The sequence below is a fragment of the Psittacula echo genome (genome assembly GCF_963264785.1).
Source record: "Psittacula echo genome assembly, chromosome: Z".
Lineage (NCBI taxonomy): Eukaryota > Metazoa > Chordata > Aves > Psittaciformes > Psittacidae > Psittacula > Psittacula echo.
The window spans coordinates 38527819-38543659 of record NC_137742.1 but is presented as its reverse complement, the minus strand read 5'-3'; the positions used below and the strand labels follow the sequence as shown (position 1 = coordinate 38543659).

At 39.3% G+C, this 15841-nt stretch overlaps 1 protein-coding gene across 1 annotated transcript in view; it reads left to right on the top strand.

The window, feature by feature from the left end:
• Positions 1–15841, top strand: part of PCSK5 (proprotein convertase subtilisin/kexin type 5) — a gene marked incomplete at its 5' end in the record, with an annotated part of 204094 nt that overhangs the window by 18039 nt on the left and 170214 nt on the right. The window contains one exon of the mRNA XM_080638774.1: positions 12320–12424. Coding sequence (XP_080494900.1) covers positions 12320–12424 — 105 coding nt within the window. The remainder of the gene's footprint in view (positions 1–12319; positions 12425–15841) is intronic.

The following is a 15841-nucleotide window of genomic DNA, read 5'->3' as shown; positions in this document are numbered from 1 at the left end:
CAAGTTGTGTGGTTCGGTTGAGACGCTGGAGGGAAGGGATGCCATCCAGAGGGACCTTGACACGCTTGTGAGGTGGGCTGATGCCAACCTAATGAAGTTCAACAATGCTAAGTGCAAGGTCCTACACCTGGGTCGGAGCAATCCCAGGCACAGCTACAGGTTGGGCAGAGAAGAGATTCAGAGCAGCTCTGCGAAGAAGGACTTGGGGGTGTTGGTCGATGAGAAAATGAACATGAGCCGGCTTCAGTGTGTGCTCGCAGCCCAGAAAGCCAACCGTATCCTGGGCTGCATCAAGAGGAGCATGACCAGCAGGTCGAAGGAGGTGATCCTGCCCCTCTACTCTGCTCTCGTGAGACCTCACTTGGAGTATTGTGTGCAGTTCTGGTGTCCTCAACATAAGAAGGACATGGAACTGTTGGAACAAGTCCAGAGAAGGGCCACGAGGATGATCAGGGGAGTGGAGCACCTCCCATATGAAGACAGGCTGAGAAAGTTGAGGCTGTTCAGCCTGGAGGAGAGAAGGCTGCGTGGAGACTTCATAGGAGCCTTCCAGTATCTGAAGGGGACTTATAATGGTGCTGGAGAGGAACTCTTCATTAGGAACTGTAGTGACAGGACAAGGGGTAACGGGTTAAAACCTAAACAGAGGAAGTTTAGCTTGGATAGAAGGAGGAAGTTTTTTACTGTAAGGGTGGTGAGGCACTGGAATGGGTTGCCCAGGGAGGTTGTGAATGCTCCATCCCTGGTGGTGTTCAAGGCCAGGCTGGACAAAGCCTTGGGTGGTATGGTTTAGTGTGAGGTGTCCCTGCCCCATGGCAGGGGGGTTGGAACGAGATGATCTTAAGGTCCTTTCCAACCGTAACTAGTCTATGATCCTATGATTCTATATTGGTGATAGAGGAGGAAATGGCTTAAATCAAGTCTTATGAAAAAGTCAGTTGAATGAAAACGTTGCATTTACTATGACCAATAAGTGCTGAATTCATTTCTGTAATACAAAGTGCAGCGTGAAAAGGTTTATTGCTGGCAATATAAATGTTCACTGGAAACAGTATGACTACTGTAGGTCACTGCAGTAGTCATTTTGAATGTTATAAACTCTATTGCTATTAATGTGCTTAAGAGTTTTATATTGATGTTTAAATAACTGGACAGAGATATAGCAGTATGTCTAACTTGTTGCCCAGTTCTTAAATCTTTTACTTATACAAGTAACCCCATTAGATTTGATTGCTCTTGATTTATGTCTTTTAAATTCCATTAGCTTCAGTGGAGTTATTTCTGATTTATGGTTTTGTAAATGAGAAGGACTTGAACCCTACTGGGACTGGGTAGATGTTTGCGAGTTTCAGGACAGGGACAGTGGTTATTAAATATTTCATGATCGAGATTTGAAAGGAAATGGATATGAACGTTCTTTGCTGTGAAACTTCTCTTGCTGTAGGATGTTAAAAAATAAAACCTATTTTTTAACTATCCTTTCTAGTGATTGCATGATTGAAATAGGAGTGTCAGAACTTTGTCAAGCCCCATTCTTATACTGTATTATAATTACATAACAGAGAGTATGGATTATAAAGAAACAGTAATCCTTAGTGTCTCTAGTAGCTAAAAATATATGGAATGTGGCAGTTCTGTTTGCTACTTAAATAAGCATTCAGGATACTGCATGTGTATCCATCCACATTTCTTTATAATTTTACATTTTTTCAGTGATACAGCATGAAATAGGGTTGGAACTCAATAAAATAGTGACAAAAATTTCAGGCAATGCAGTATATCATTTAGGTATTTTAAATTATGGAGTAGTGAGTTAGGAAAGGGGTGGGTGGGGGGAAAGAATTTAGAAAGCAGTGGCAATTTAGTCCACCCCTCCAAATGTTAAAGGTAGTCGTTTCCTATTCGATGGCTTTGTTATGGCTGCTGTTTGCTGAAACAAACATTACCATATTGCCTAAGAGCTTCTTTGCAGATAAAAACAACATTTGTTATGGCTTGAACTTGCAATGTGTGATGACTGTGTTGAAGCCACTTGGACTATTGCAGAGGTTACATTTGCTTGTACAGCAGAAAATAAATACACTTTATTGCACTCTTTTACTTGCAGAAATAAGGTGGTGACTCATTGGGTTTCACAAAAAGAGGCATAAACTACCAGTTTACGTTGCACTGCTTTCTGTATTAAAAAGAAACAATAGAAAAGATTAATGCGAATGAAGGCAGGCACTGATTTCCTTTTGAGAATCTTCATGAAATGTATAATGTTATCTTGGAATTGCAAACCGATGGGCACAGTTTGCTGAGCAACCTTGTGTTGCTTAATTTAATAGGGACATGAACTTGCCAATTGCTATGAGGCCCGTTGAACAGTACTCACAATGGCACTGGGGTTGCAATTATTAATGCCCATCATTCTCTCTGAATTGTAACATTTCACATGACAAGTGTGGAAATAGCTTCCTTCACCATTTCTCACCAAGTCTTCTAGGCTAATATTTCTGTTGGAAGCCCAAGCTTGAACTTCATACAAAAACCTAATGCATGTTCTTGTTTCCAAAGCTGCGACAGAGAAAGGTAGGGACCAGGCTCAGGTTCTGCTTTTGTCATAATTCTTGGAAGGAATATATATTTATTTTAGTCTCCTGTTACTTGTGGTGTATAAAGCACAATTCCTTCCACTGCTTGTCCATGTAAGACTTGAACATCGTTTTCACCTTTATTTAGGCAGCTTTTTGTTGGCTTTGTTTACCTGATGGATATTTTTGGGATTTATCTTTTTATAATTTGGCTTGAGTGTCCTTCTTTTCTTGAAATTTTATACGTAGTGTTGTTTGTAATTAAATACGATCAAAATGTATTTTTAATTTAGACAAATCAGCTAACCTCTCCCATCTTTCAGAACTCAGTTAGGTAGAAAGATCTTCATTACAGTATCCACAGGATTAAATGAATATATAATCGAAAAAAGATGCCCCAAGCCTCTTTGGAAGGATTGTTCATCTTGTATCATAGCGTAGATTCAATTAATAAATCTTACTGTGATTTAGCATGTATTAGACTAAAGCTATGATACATTTTTGATTTATCGTTAATATTAAATTCATATTACCTTCTGAGACCTGTTACCTCTTTTATGACTTAACGATTTCCCATCCTTGCAAAGATAGCTGTACTAAAACTTAGTAGTATTACAAAAGAAAACATTGATTTTTCTAATGAAGCAAATGAAGCAAAAGATCTTATGCTGCTATTTGGTTGTTGTCCTTCCCCTTCCCTTCCCTTCCCTTCCCTTCCCTTCCCTTCCCTTCCCTTCCCTTCCCTTCCCTTCCCTTCCCTTCCCTTCCCTTCCCTTCCCTTCCCTTCCCTTCCCTTCCCTTCCCTTCCCTTCCCTTCCCTTCCCTTCCCTTCCCTTCCCTTCCCTTCCCTTCCCTTCCCTTCCCTTCCCTTCCCTTCCCTTCCCTTCCCTTCCCTTCCCTTCCCTTCCCTTCCCTTCCCTTCCCTTCCCTTCCCTCCCCTCCCCTCCCCTCCCCTCCCCTCCCCTCCCCTCCCCTCCCCTCCCCTCCCTTCCCTTCCCTTCCCTTCCCCTCCCCCTCCCTGTATTCTAAAGTATTTTAGAATAAATCTAACCTATGAAAACTTATTATAAAAAGAATGTGTAGAGATCATCTAAAATTAAATATGCCAACTTGAAAAGAATTTCCAGTGCAAATTAAAGTGTTCTTTTTAATCTGCATTTTTACTTAGTTTAGCTACAGTATTATTTTCTGAGAATTTTAAAGCTAACAGATACCTGAAAGTTCAAGTTCACATTAAAATTTACAAAGTGACTTTGAAAAAATCTCAGCCTTGATACCAGATAGAATGAGATCAAAAATTATAAATTACCTCAGGATATAGTTGCTTTTTATTCTACTAACAAAAGCACATGAAAAATTAAAAGACTATAGAGAGCTTATGTTTATTTTTCCAGTGACAGAGTTAATGACTACTTATTTTTCAAGTGAAATACAGCAGAATGTAAGCAATAGCAGTGACATTATCTGGAAGATCAGAATGCAGAGCTACTTTATTTTAAAGGCTCCTATATTCATTTTTGACATTAATTATTTGAAAAGCCAAACTGTACTCCATAGCTTAAGGTAAGTGCCTGGACAAAGTTTGTCCATTCAAATAGCTGAAACACAAAAAAAAAAAATACAAAAGAAGTCTGGAATGGCATATGTTGATTCACTAATGTGATTTCTCTCCATTATTGATTCAGTAAGTTTTTTCTTCCCGTTTAAATGGGAGGAGTAAATATCAAAGGTAAAGCGGTAAAATGTTGGCATGTTTCTATCATGTAAAGAGATACAAGCTGATTTATTTCTGTGGAATTTGTGATGTTTCTGCTGTAATAGCCATGTGGTTTAATTTGTCTGCCTGTTTTGGGGGTTTGTTTATTTTTCATTTGAAGGTGGTTCAGAAGGGAATCCCCTTTTTTATGCTTGAACTGTCACGTCCTCCAGACCAAAGATTTAACAAACCGAACAAGAATTCTTGATTACAGCATAGAGTTTTTTCCACCTTGGAGACTCAAAAATATTTTAAGAAGTAGGAGTGCATTTAAGACAAAGCCTAACTTGTTCAGAGTGCCACTATTTAGGAATGGCAACACCATACAGACATATTAGTTCCCTTTAAAACAAACCTGAAGAGAAAGGAACGTGAGGGAAGCAAAGATATGAACTGGCAAGTTAAGCTATTCCTACCTTGAGCACACAGAGATGCTTTCACAGCTTGGGCTGTCGAATTTCTGTTAGCTCATTTGGCTTAAAATAGATCTGAGAACTGGGTTAGTTGGGCATTTGAGCATAGTTGGAATTCAGGCTTTCACAGTAGCCTGGGTTGTATCTGAGGTGACAATCTCTGTTCATACCTACATCACCTTTTCTGCTGTTGCTTCAAATTATTTTAGCTAGTGAAGTTTTGGCACACTAAAAGTGCTCTTCCCCCCCCCCCCCCCCCCCCCGGTAGATATCCCTATGACGTACAGATTCAGAGCCTCTGTAAAACAAGAGACTAAACATCTTTATTTTCATCCTTTAGAGTAGTCATAAGAGCAGTATTATCTTGCTATTGCAGTTCAAGAAGAGACTATAGTGTTCAGAGGTGCCGGTGGTTTTGTCTTTTTTTTTTCTTTTTAATGTTATCTGCCTGTAGCAACCCAAGAAGCTATTTTAACTCATGCAGGGTAGTGTAGGATATCAGCCCAACAGGGGACTACCAAGGAGCTTAAATACTTGCATAGAGGCCTCTTAAGAATTGGAATAGTTGGAATTTTAGGTTTTAGGTATTCTAGGTTGGAATTTTAGGAGTAAGGTTCAGAGGTCTTGTGCTTCTCTCTCCTAAATATTTCATGAAGGGATCTTTGTGACAGCTTCAAAACTTTGGCCAGAACTGAAAGTGGTCCCATCTTCCACTTCACTGCAGTGTGCCATATATGGATAAACCTTGCTATTATTTCTTGTGAGTGACACGAAAGTAGGTGAAATTCCACTTTCTGATGACAAAAAAAACCCCAAACCCAAACAACCCCAAGCCAAACCAAACAATTCAATCCCCCAAAACCAAAAAACCCAACAAACATTAAAAAATGCTTTTGGTTAGAGAGTATATTTGAGAAAGAGCCCTCATCTTAGTCTGCAGGTCAGATACTGGAGCAGCTCTGCAACTGTCCTCGTGGTGGTTCCTCCTCCAGCCTCAATGTAATAGAGACTGTCAGTGCTGACCAAATAGTGAAATGTTGAGCAAGACAGCTGGAGGATTAGAAGACGTGGTCACTATTGCAGTATCTTACGGGGGAAAAAAATAAACCACCCCACCCCTCAGAAAACTCTAGTACACAGTTTTGCTGCTTGGAAGACAAGTCAACAGCCTCTGCAAGGCCTTCTTGCCCCCAGATGCTGAGATCAGAAACCTGATTTTAAGACGCTTAATACTTCCTAAGTCTGGAGGAACACAAGAAGGAATGGGAGCAGCAGTATTCTGCAATGTCAGTGAACCTTGATCTGTGAATAACAAGGGGCCAACAGGGATCAGAATTAAGGGCTGTGATCTCACCTCCTTCATGTGGATTGTAGAGCAGTACATAAACATAAGCAGTGTTCTAATCTGTGTCAACATTTTGTTCTGTCAAAATGCTTTGTGGTACTAGGCTGGCTGCACTGGCATTTAACGAAGGAAGAAAGCTCTGGTAATACCAATATATTCTGTTCCAAGGTTTTCAGACCAAAATATTTTCATTTTTGCTCTGAAACGTCACTTTCAGTGTACTGTGTATAATGTGATGACATTTTTTACATTTTAAAATTTGAAATACAGTTGAAGTGATTTTGTCACTATGAGATGATGGTGATAGTAAACCTGATGAGCTTTCTTCATTTCTCTGTTTTTAATATTTCCTTCTGTCAAGGACTTCAGCACTTTGGAAATGTGTTGCAGTTCTGAAAGTGAAGGATCAGACTTCAGCTACTTCAAAGTATGTGAAATACTTTGCTGTACCTGTTGATAGTGGTTTGTGTTACAGTTCTGCACTGGGATAGCAGATCTCTGCTTCTTTGGTTCTTCTAGTGCTTTATATAGAGTTCAGAATTGAGAACCATATATAGAGAACAAGATTTGGTTCTGAACTGCATTCCTTTCACAATCCATTTGGGATCTAAGTCATTAAAGACTGGAGAAACAGGGACCCTTACAATATATCCACCAATTCACCAACACAACAGTATATTGTTTTCCATTCAGCCCGCTGGGAGAAGTGTATTTTGCAGCCAGATGTCTAGATGATTCTTTACTAGATAAGAAACTGTTAGGCAGGCTTCTCTTGGGATCCTTCCCTGCTCATGTTCAGCCACATTTAAGTTTCAATTGTAATTTCAGAGCTTGGTTGGATACATCAATTTGGTGATTGTATATATATTTTTTAATGTATTTTTTACCAGGCAGCCTAAGCATTTGAATTTTTTTATAGAGTTTATAAGGACACAATGCAGATGTAGATTAATTCATTCAGTAATTATGTCCTAAATCAATTTGATACTGCCTTAGACTATAAAACTGCATGTGGAAGAAATATTTTCCAAGGACAAGCCTAGAAAGTTTGGCTCTTGTTTCATATTATCTCTAAAATCCACAGATTTTGTCAACTTTAAACAGAAACTAAGACCTAATAAATATAAAATTAATGTAAATATGCAGATGCTTTGGTTTTCTGGGGTTCCACTGTGATATGGTAGGATTGTTACTTTCAGGAATTATTTCCCGGAGTATATCCTTGGATATTTCCAGGAATTATATCCTTGAATAAGCATGATACCGTACTATTAAAACGTTTGAATATAGCCATTTAAGGTTATCAGTGATGAGGATTACTTCTAAAGCGAGTAAGTCTCCTCTGCCCACACCAGCTATTCTCAACACTTTTGACTAAGCAATTCCTCAGGAATGTTTCTCCATTTCTTTTTAAAGAAATCAGGTCCTCCGGGTCAAAAAGGAGATTACAAAGATTTCCCAAGAATAAAACAGTTATATTGCCATCAGTCTCTAAGGTAGTTAGCTCTGCAGTCTGGTGTTTCCATTTTTGCATTGCTTTTCCTCTGAGAATGCCACCGAGACCTGGTAGTTAAAAGTATAAAAAACAATTTAACAAGAACATCCATAATGATAAGTTTTATTGTGCTGTATTTCCATGGTTTAACCCTTCTTCAAGTGATCCAAGGATTTGGAAGGTCCAAGTAAATTCCCATTAAGGGAAAAGAGGGCAATAAAATTTTTAATAATGCTGGTGTTACTTTACTGTGAGAGGCACTGGCAGTTACTGAACATGAATTAAATTCCATCTAAAAGATTTGGCCTTCTTTTATTTCATTGACAGTTATAAACTAAAGCTGTAGATTTCACAATTTTAATTTATTATTATTATTATTAATAATAATTATTATCTGAAAACTGATGGTGCCTGGCATGCGTGGCGTTTAAATTACCACACTTAATTCTAATGGCTTAATTCTCTCTCCTCATCCCATGGTCTCAAAGGGAGTACAGCTGTCAAGCATTACGAAGCTTTGTTCCCCTTTGCCTGGAAGGTGGAGCATGCATATCCCTCTATTCTGTGGGTGGCTAGTGCCGCTAAACTGTAGGACCTCCAGGACTGCAACTAGGTCATCTCCTAAATTTCTTGTTTTGGATGCCCTCAGAGGGGTCAGGTAGAGTTTATCTTCAGTAAATAAATAAATGAATAAATAAATAAAGTCCTCAAACTAGAACAAATCACTAAGAAGTAGGTGATACTGAGATCAATAAATAAATAAAATCCTCAAACTAGAACAAATCACTAAGAAGTAGGTGATACTGAGATCTGTGTAGCGCAAACCTGGATGTTTATTTTCGCTAGACTATGACCTTTCTATTTATGCAGTTCTGTGCAGTGGTAAAATAAGTTACCTGCTCGAGCTGTGTCTTTTCAGTAATGTGTGCTTGTGTACACACACACACATGCACGCAGAGCAGTAGGTTTTTAATTCACTCTGAAGCCGGGAAGGTCCATAAGAGGCCTGTAACCTTTGTAGAATACTCTGGTATGGTGAATATACACTTTACTGGTCTCTGAGGATTTAAAGAGCAAGAGTAGCGTCCATCACTTTACATAGTTAGCACATAAACCCTGTTTGAGGCTACTGATAAGTCCAGGAAATGTCCAGGAAGTGATTGGTTACACCCCTTTGTCTCAGGGAAGTATGCCATCACTTGCACTGGTGCTAACCCTGACACTAGATTTCAGTGTCTATATAAATAATAATAATTAAAAAATGGAGCAACAGTAGTCTGATGCTAAGGGACATTCGATATGCTACAGGCTGTTAAATTGAGAATAAACTCTAGTGAATGTAGACAAAAGTGATGCAATAAACTAGAATGGGCTATTTCAGTTGGAAGGGACCTACAAGATCTAGTCCAACTGCTTGACCACACCAGGGCTGACAAAAGTTAAAGCCTGTTACTGAGGGCATTGTCGAAATGCCTCTTAAAAACTGACAGGCTTGAGGCATCAACCACCTCTGTAGGAAGCCTGCTCCAGTGTTTGACCTCCCTCTCAGTGAGGAAATGTTTCCCAGTGTCCAGTCTAAATCTCCTGAGGTGCAGCTCTGAGCCATTTCCACACATCCTGTTGCTGGATCGCAGGGAGAAGAGTTGAGCACCCCCCTCTCCACTTCCCCTCCTCAGGAAGCCGTAGGGAGCAATGAGATCATCCCTCAGCCTCCTTTTCTCCAAACCAGACAAGGCCGGAGCCCTTGGCTGCTCCTCACAGGATGCGCCTTGCAGCCCTTCCATCAGCTTTGATGCCTTCCTCTGCGTGCATTCAAGAACCTTCACATCCTTCTTAAACTGTGGGCCCAGAGCTGCACACAGGGCTCAAGGTGAGGCCGCACAATGCTGAATACAGCAGGTAATCGTCTCCTTTGACCAGCTCGTTCTGCTGTGTTTGATGCACCCCAGGGTGCAGTTTGCTGTCTTGGCTGCCAGGGCACACCACTGACTCACGGTTTGCTCAGTGTCAACCAGCACCCCCAGAGGCCTTTCTGCAGGGCTGCCCTCCAGCCTCTCCTCTGCCAGTTTATACTTGTCTCTGGTGTTACTTTGTCCTAGGTGCAAAATACAGCATTTTGATTTGTTCTATTTCATCTTGTTAGTCACTGTCCAGTGCTCCAGTCTATTCAGATCCCTCTGCAAAGCCTCTTGTCCCTCAAGAGGGTCAGTAGCACCTCCCAGTTTAGTATCATCAGCAAACTTACTAATGGTACATCAGACTCAAGCCTCCAGATCACTGACAAATATATCGAACAAAACTGGGCCTAGAATTGAACCCTGAGGAGCACTGCTGGTGACCAGTTGAAAGGCAGATGTAGCCCTATTCACTACAAACCTTTGAGCCTTGTCGTTCATCCAGTTCTTCAGCCAACACACTGTGAACCTGCTCATCCCACAGCTGGACAATTTGTCCAGAAGGATTCTGTGAGGGACAATATCAAAGCCTCACTAAAATCCAAAAAACTGCATCCATTGCCTGCCCTTCATTGATTTGGCAAGTGACTTTATCATAGAAGGGTGTCAAATTAGTTAAACAGGAGTTTTCCTTTGTGAACCCATGTTGTCTGTGCCTGATGATTGTATTATTCTTTAAATGAATTTCAGTAGTACCCATTATGAGCTTCATAATTTTTCCAGGAACTGAGGTTAGACTAACTGTCTGTTGTTTGCTGGGTCTTTCCTCATGCACTTTTGGTGGGTTGCTATAACACTGGTTAGCTTCCGGACAGTAGGGACTCCCCAGAAGGCTCAAGGTCCTGCAGCTATTTGAGGTGTCCGAAGATTTGCCATATGTGTTTATGGTTTCTTCATGAGCATGCATGTGGAGATGTGAGAACGGGGTCATCCATAGTACAGAGTTGCACCACTTCAGCTGGAGTTGTCTTTCAAAGAGAAGGCAGCATGAAAATTATTATGGCAGTACTAATATACTTTAATTAATCTTCGTCAAATCAAATCCTGTTTAATTTATAATAAACCAACTCATTTAACTGAATGTTTTGGTATTTGACTTAAAATAAAGACAAGTAATTCTTCCTGAAGTGAAGATACTGATGGATCAACTGCATAGACTGGGATAAATATTTTAGAATACTGCAGGGTTTTAAAAGATTAGAGTTTTTGAGTGTTGATCCATCCTTTCTGGTGATGTCATTGAAATTATTTGCAAAACCAGGCCTGTTTCCTGAGGTTACTTTGAGTTTTGACTTGAAATAGCAGTAAGCTTAATTATCTCTTTTTTGCTCACTGTTAAGGAACTTTTAACTGTATTACTGTATATCTTACAAAATTTGTAGTTGTCATGGTTTAACCCCAGTTAGCAACTAAAGAGCCACTTGGTCACATCCCTCGCAATAGGATGGGGGAGTGAACCAAAAGGGTAAAAGTGAGGAAACTCGTGAGTTGAGATAGAGACAGTTTAATAGGGAAAGCAAAACTGTGCAAACAAGCAAAGCAAACCAAGGAGTTCATTCACCACTTCCCATGGTCAGACAGGTGTTCAGCCGTCTCCAGGAAAGTGGGGCTGCATCACATGTAACAGCTACTTGGGAAGACAAACACCGTCACTCCAAATATCCTCCCCTTTCTTCTTTCCTCAGCTTTACATGCTGAGCATGATGCCATATGGTGTAGGATATCCCTCTGGTCAGTTGGGGTCAGCTGTCCTGGGTGTGTCTCGTCCCGATTTCTCCTGCACCCTCAGCCTCCTCCCTGGTGAGGAGCAGAAAAGGCCTGTGTAAGCACTGCTCAGCAATAACTAAAACATCCCTGTGTTATCAACACTGCAGCACAAATCCAAAACATAGTCCATACCAGCTACTATGAAGAAAGTTAACTCTTAATCCCAGACAAAACTAGCACATCAGTGCAAAATAAAGTCAGATTTCAAGTAGAGTGGAGAGAAATTCTCCCTAAAGACAAGGAGGCTGAATGTTTCCTTAGAGGTTTGTGAAACTGAAGTTTCAGGTTATGAATGTTTAGGTATTAGTGACTCAGGAAATTAAAATTTCTTTGTCAAATTGTGAAGGCTGTCTGAGTTGAATATTTACATTTCTACTGTTTACTGATAGGATGAACAAGGAGTATTTTTATTGTGCTGTTGTGAATTTTTCAATTTTGCATGAATTGATTCTGTACTTTGACTTAGATATTACGCTATGAAGTTACCATTTCCATTTTTCTTTCTTCTACTTCTTTCTTGCCCACATTTGGCAGAAAGCGAAGTCTATTCCTGTTGTATAGTCTGATGCTGTGAACATCCTTTTTATAATTTAATTATATAAATAACCAAATCTAGTGCATTTTACAGTACATTTCCTTAAGCAAACTAGATGGAATGCTTTTTAATAACCATATAGCCATTTGATGATTTTTATACTTGCCATTTGAAGACAGTTTGGATATAGATTGATATAGAATTACTTAAAGTACTGCATATAAATTAAACATTAAAAAGGTAGATACAGACAGACTAAGCAGCTCAATTATAATCTTTGGTTATGCAGTTACTGCCTCAAGGACACTCCATCCATTTCATATCATATGTCCTTCTTTTGAAAGATGATCGGTGGGTTCAAGTAACATTTCAGCACACAGGAAATTACATAATTTATAGACTTTGAGAAATGAAAAGCAGAAAAGTGGTTTTCATAAATTAAATCTCCCTCTGTTTTTTTCTTTTCTCCCCTTACAGATTGGAACCCTGAAAGACTACTACCACTTCTACCATAGTAAAACAATTAAAAGGTCAGTTCTCTCAAGTAGAGGTACCCACAGCTTCATTTCAATGGAACCAAAGGTAAGAAAATCCATGTATGTGTCTGACGCAAAAGCCTTTGCATTTTTTATATGAAATATTGTACCAGAGGACATTCACCTGAATGCATATAGCATTACAAGAACTGACACACTATCTATTCACTAGAGTTCTGCGTGTCATTAAAACAAAGCAAAGACCAGTACCATGCTATTCAGTTTGTGGTATTCTTGAAACATAAGGTCCAGAATTATTCATGGAGGAGTACAGGAACTGTGTTAATGCAGTAATCTCTGTGCTGTGCTTCTCTGCAAAACCGCATGTGTAACACTCATGTCTGCAGATCTCCTGTAAATCAACCAGCTTTCAGAATGAAGGTGAGCTGTGTGGGATGGTACAATGTTCAGAAGAAAGTTTCTCTTGCCATTTTCTGGTCTTCCTCTGGAATTAATGTAAGAGGGATTACAATTAGAATGCTTCTTTCTGTGGTCGTTTTGATAGTTCCTGTCAATCATCATTTTAAGAACTGTTTGAAAAATGGTATCATATCTTTGGAGTATATACTATACTGTCAACATAATTTAATTACTGATTTGTAGTTAAATATAATATTGTATCTGTACTCAAGACACACTTTTGTTTTAATCCTTTAATTTCAGTGGTTAGGAGCTTTATCACTGACTGTTGGATTGGATTGCTTCTCATTTTCTTTTAGAAAGGATGTTTGGAGAAGGTCACATTAGCTTTTTTATGCTGTTTATGCAACCCGGTTTCGCCAGCAAGCCCCCAGGTCCCTGGTGTTTTTCAGTGATGATAACTGAGTCAAGTTTTTTTTAAGTCCTTGGATGATGACTGCTGTCTGTGAAGGATTTGACAGGTTATACTTGAAAAATATTTTATGAGAAGTAAGAGTTGTCAGTAAAAGACAGTTCGAATACTGTAGATGCACGGTATAGAAGCTGAGCATCGCAGTCGGGAAAGCTGTATTTAGGGCTGAAGTTCCTCTTGAGGATAGGACAAGGCTAGGGGAAGGCCCGCAAAGCATGTTTGCCCCTGTGTTGATAGGGCTGAACTGCTTAACCTTTTAAGACCATGAGCAGCTCTGCTGAGCAATACATTTTGGGGATTAAATGATGAGGGCCCAAATCTCTGTTCCCACAAGTGCAAAGACCCCCATTCTAACCACAAGCACTGCACTTAGATCAGCTGGTACTGCAAAAGGAAGGGGAAGTGTTCAATCCATATCAGTCTACACGTTTTCTGGAATGCACAGAGGTAGTGATTTACACACAAATGCACCAGTTCACATGCATGTACTTTACACCCATCTTCCAGACACCCCTCCTGCACCTCTGGCACCCAGCCCAGACTACTTTGGCCAGAACTGTGAAAGACTCTAGGGCAGAACGCAGCAGAAAATCAGGGCTATCATTTATTTTCCAGCGCTTTCCATGTTACACCACTTAGGTCTTGTCTCCAGTCTGTGCTGCTGCTGGTGCAGAATTTGTGAATCATTGTTAAATACCCCCTTAATATTTAGAAGCTCTGGTGGGGGTTGTGCGGTGTACTCAACCCTGTTAATAATTCTATACCCAAAGAGAAACTGACAGTCTAGTATCTAGATCCGTCAAAAGTGTTTGTGATTGACTTTGTGACTACTCTGCTGAACCTGAGCTTGGGGATTCTTATGTGGCTGCAGACATGTCAATATATGGACAAATATTTATAGAATAAAGGCCAGTTTGTCCTCAGAGTGTGTAACATTTAATGATCATTAAAGCAGACAAGAAATTTAATTGTATTATGTAAGCTGGACCTCTTTTTTTATAAGAAGGTTTCATTTAAATAACCACATTGAATGGCTTTGAGAATTTTAAAGGTCCAGTACTATATCTATTATATTTATGAGTGTGACTGTATCTAATGCCAGTATTTGCAGCAAATTAGATGGCATGTGTATTTGTGAACAGAGGAACCCTGAGATTTATTTACTTTCCAGATTGTTTCATGTTAGTTTACTTAATGCTTAAAAATCCACTCTCTGTGACATGCACACACAACTAACTTATTCTGGGCTTGCTTCAGATATGCATCACTGATTTGCCTCTTTATGAAATTTTAAATCATGTAATTTGTATTGAGTGGTAATTCGTTATGTAAATAACCTGCTTATAATGGAAGAATCATTATGAAATCTGGTATTCCTAAACTACTTGTGTGGATAGTGTTTGATTTCACTGTGTGAATGCACAGGGAAAGCTATATAGGTAACGTAAAATCTTGCTATTGTGGATTTCAGTTAATGAATTGCTTTGAAGATCTTTGATTTTTTTCTTCTGGAAGAGGTGGAAGATATCATGAAGCTCTAATTCAACTATTAAGTAGGCCCTCTGTTGAAATCAGACTATTACAGTATTTCCAGGGGTGGGAATAAAGAGCTGTGGTGCACTTCCAAGTTTGCTGCAGTGTGAAATGAAAGGTCACAAAGTAGAAAAATCTGTGAAGAATGATTGCAACCTCAGTCTGTAAGTCAGACTTTACATCAATACAAAGCATAGGGAAAATCGGGTAGAGTTTTTCTATAACTGAAGAGATTGCAGTTCCAGTGAAATATCAGTGTTGAAGTGCCTACACATGACAATAATACATAGACATTAAATGGACAGTATAAATGAGAAAGCTGTCATTTTATACTGCACTGTTACATGAGATGAAGAGTTTGTAGTCAAGGGCTGTGATAATGAAATTTGTGACTCATATGGTGAAAAATATCCCACAGAACCAAGCAGCATAAATGGCAAAGCAATAATCCTAGAAGAACACAGTTCTTAAAGTAATAAAATGGATCTTTAATATTGATAATATATATTGAAATTGATGTACACACAAACTACAGTTTGTTCCATTTTGCTTATGAGGTCCCCAGTGCTTTGCATAAGAGTGGAAATCTGAAAAAGACATGTGGCCCGCAGCAGTGCTCAAAAATGTAAAATTAATAATACATGTTCCTCTACAGTGTCACATTTACTAACAGGGAAAACATTTGCAGCATTAGTGTTTGTTTATCAATTTCAGCTACGATGACATCTCATCTTTTTAAAATTTTAATTAATTTCAGGTAAGTTTATTCGTGGTTTGAACTCCTGATTCACTTACCTTCAAGAAATTGAAAGATTTTCAGTCTCCCTTCCACTGAAATAAGAAATACCAAATTTCAGCAAGATACCCTGCTCGAGCAGGATTTTGCTCAAGACTTTGTCACCTCTACTCCAGAATCAGAATACCTAAGGAAACATGACTCCAGACATTTACATCTTCCCTAGCCTGACCTAACCACACACAGAGCAGATCTGTATGATGTGGTGTTAGAAAAATGGTAGTACCATGGTAGGAGGGGGAGGGAGGGGATTCTTATTTTTGCTATAACAAGCTGAATGGAACTGGTGGTAGCAGCATGTA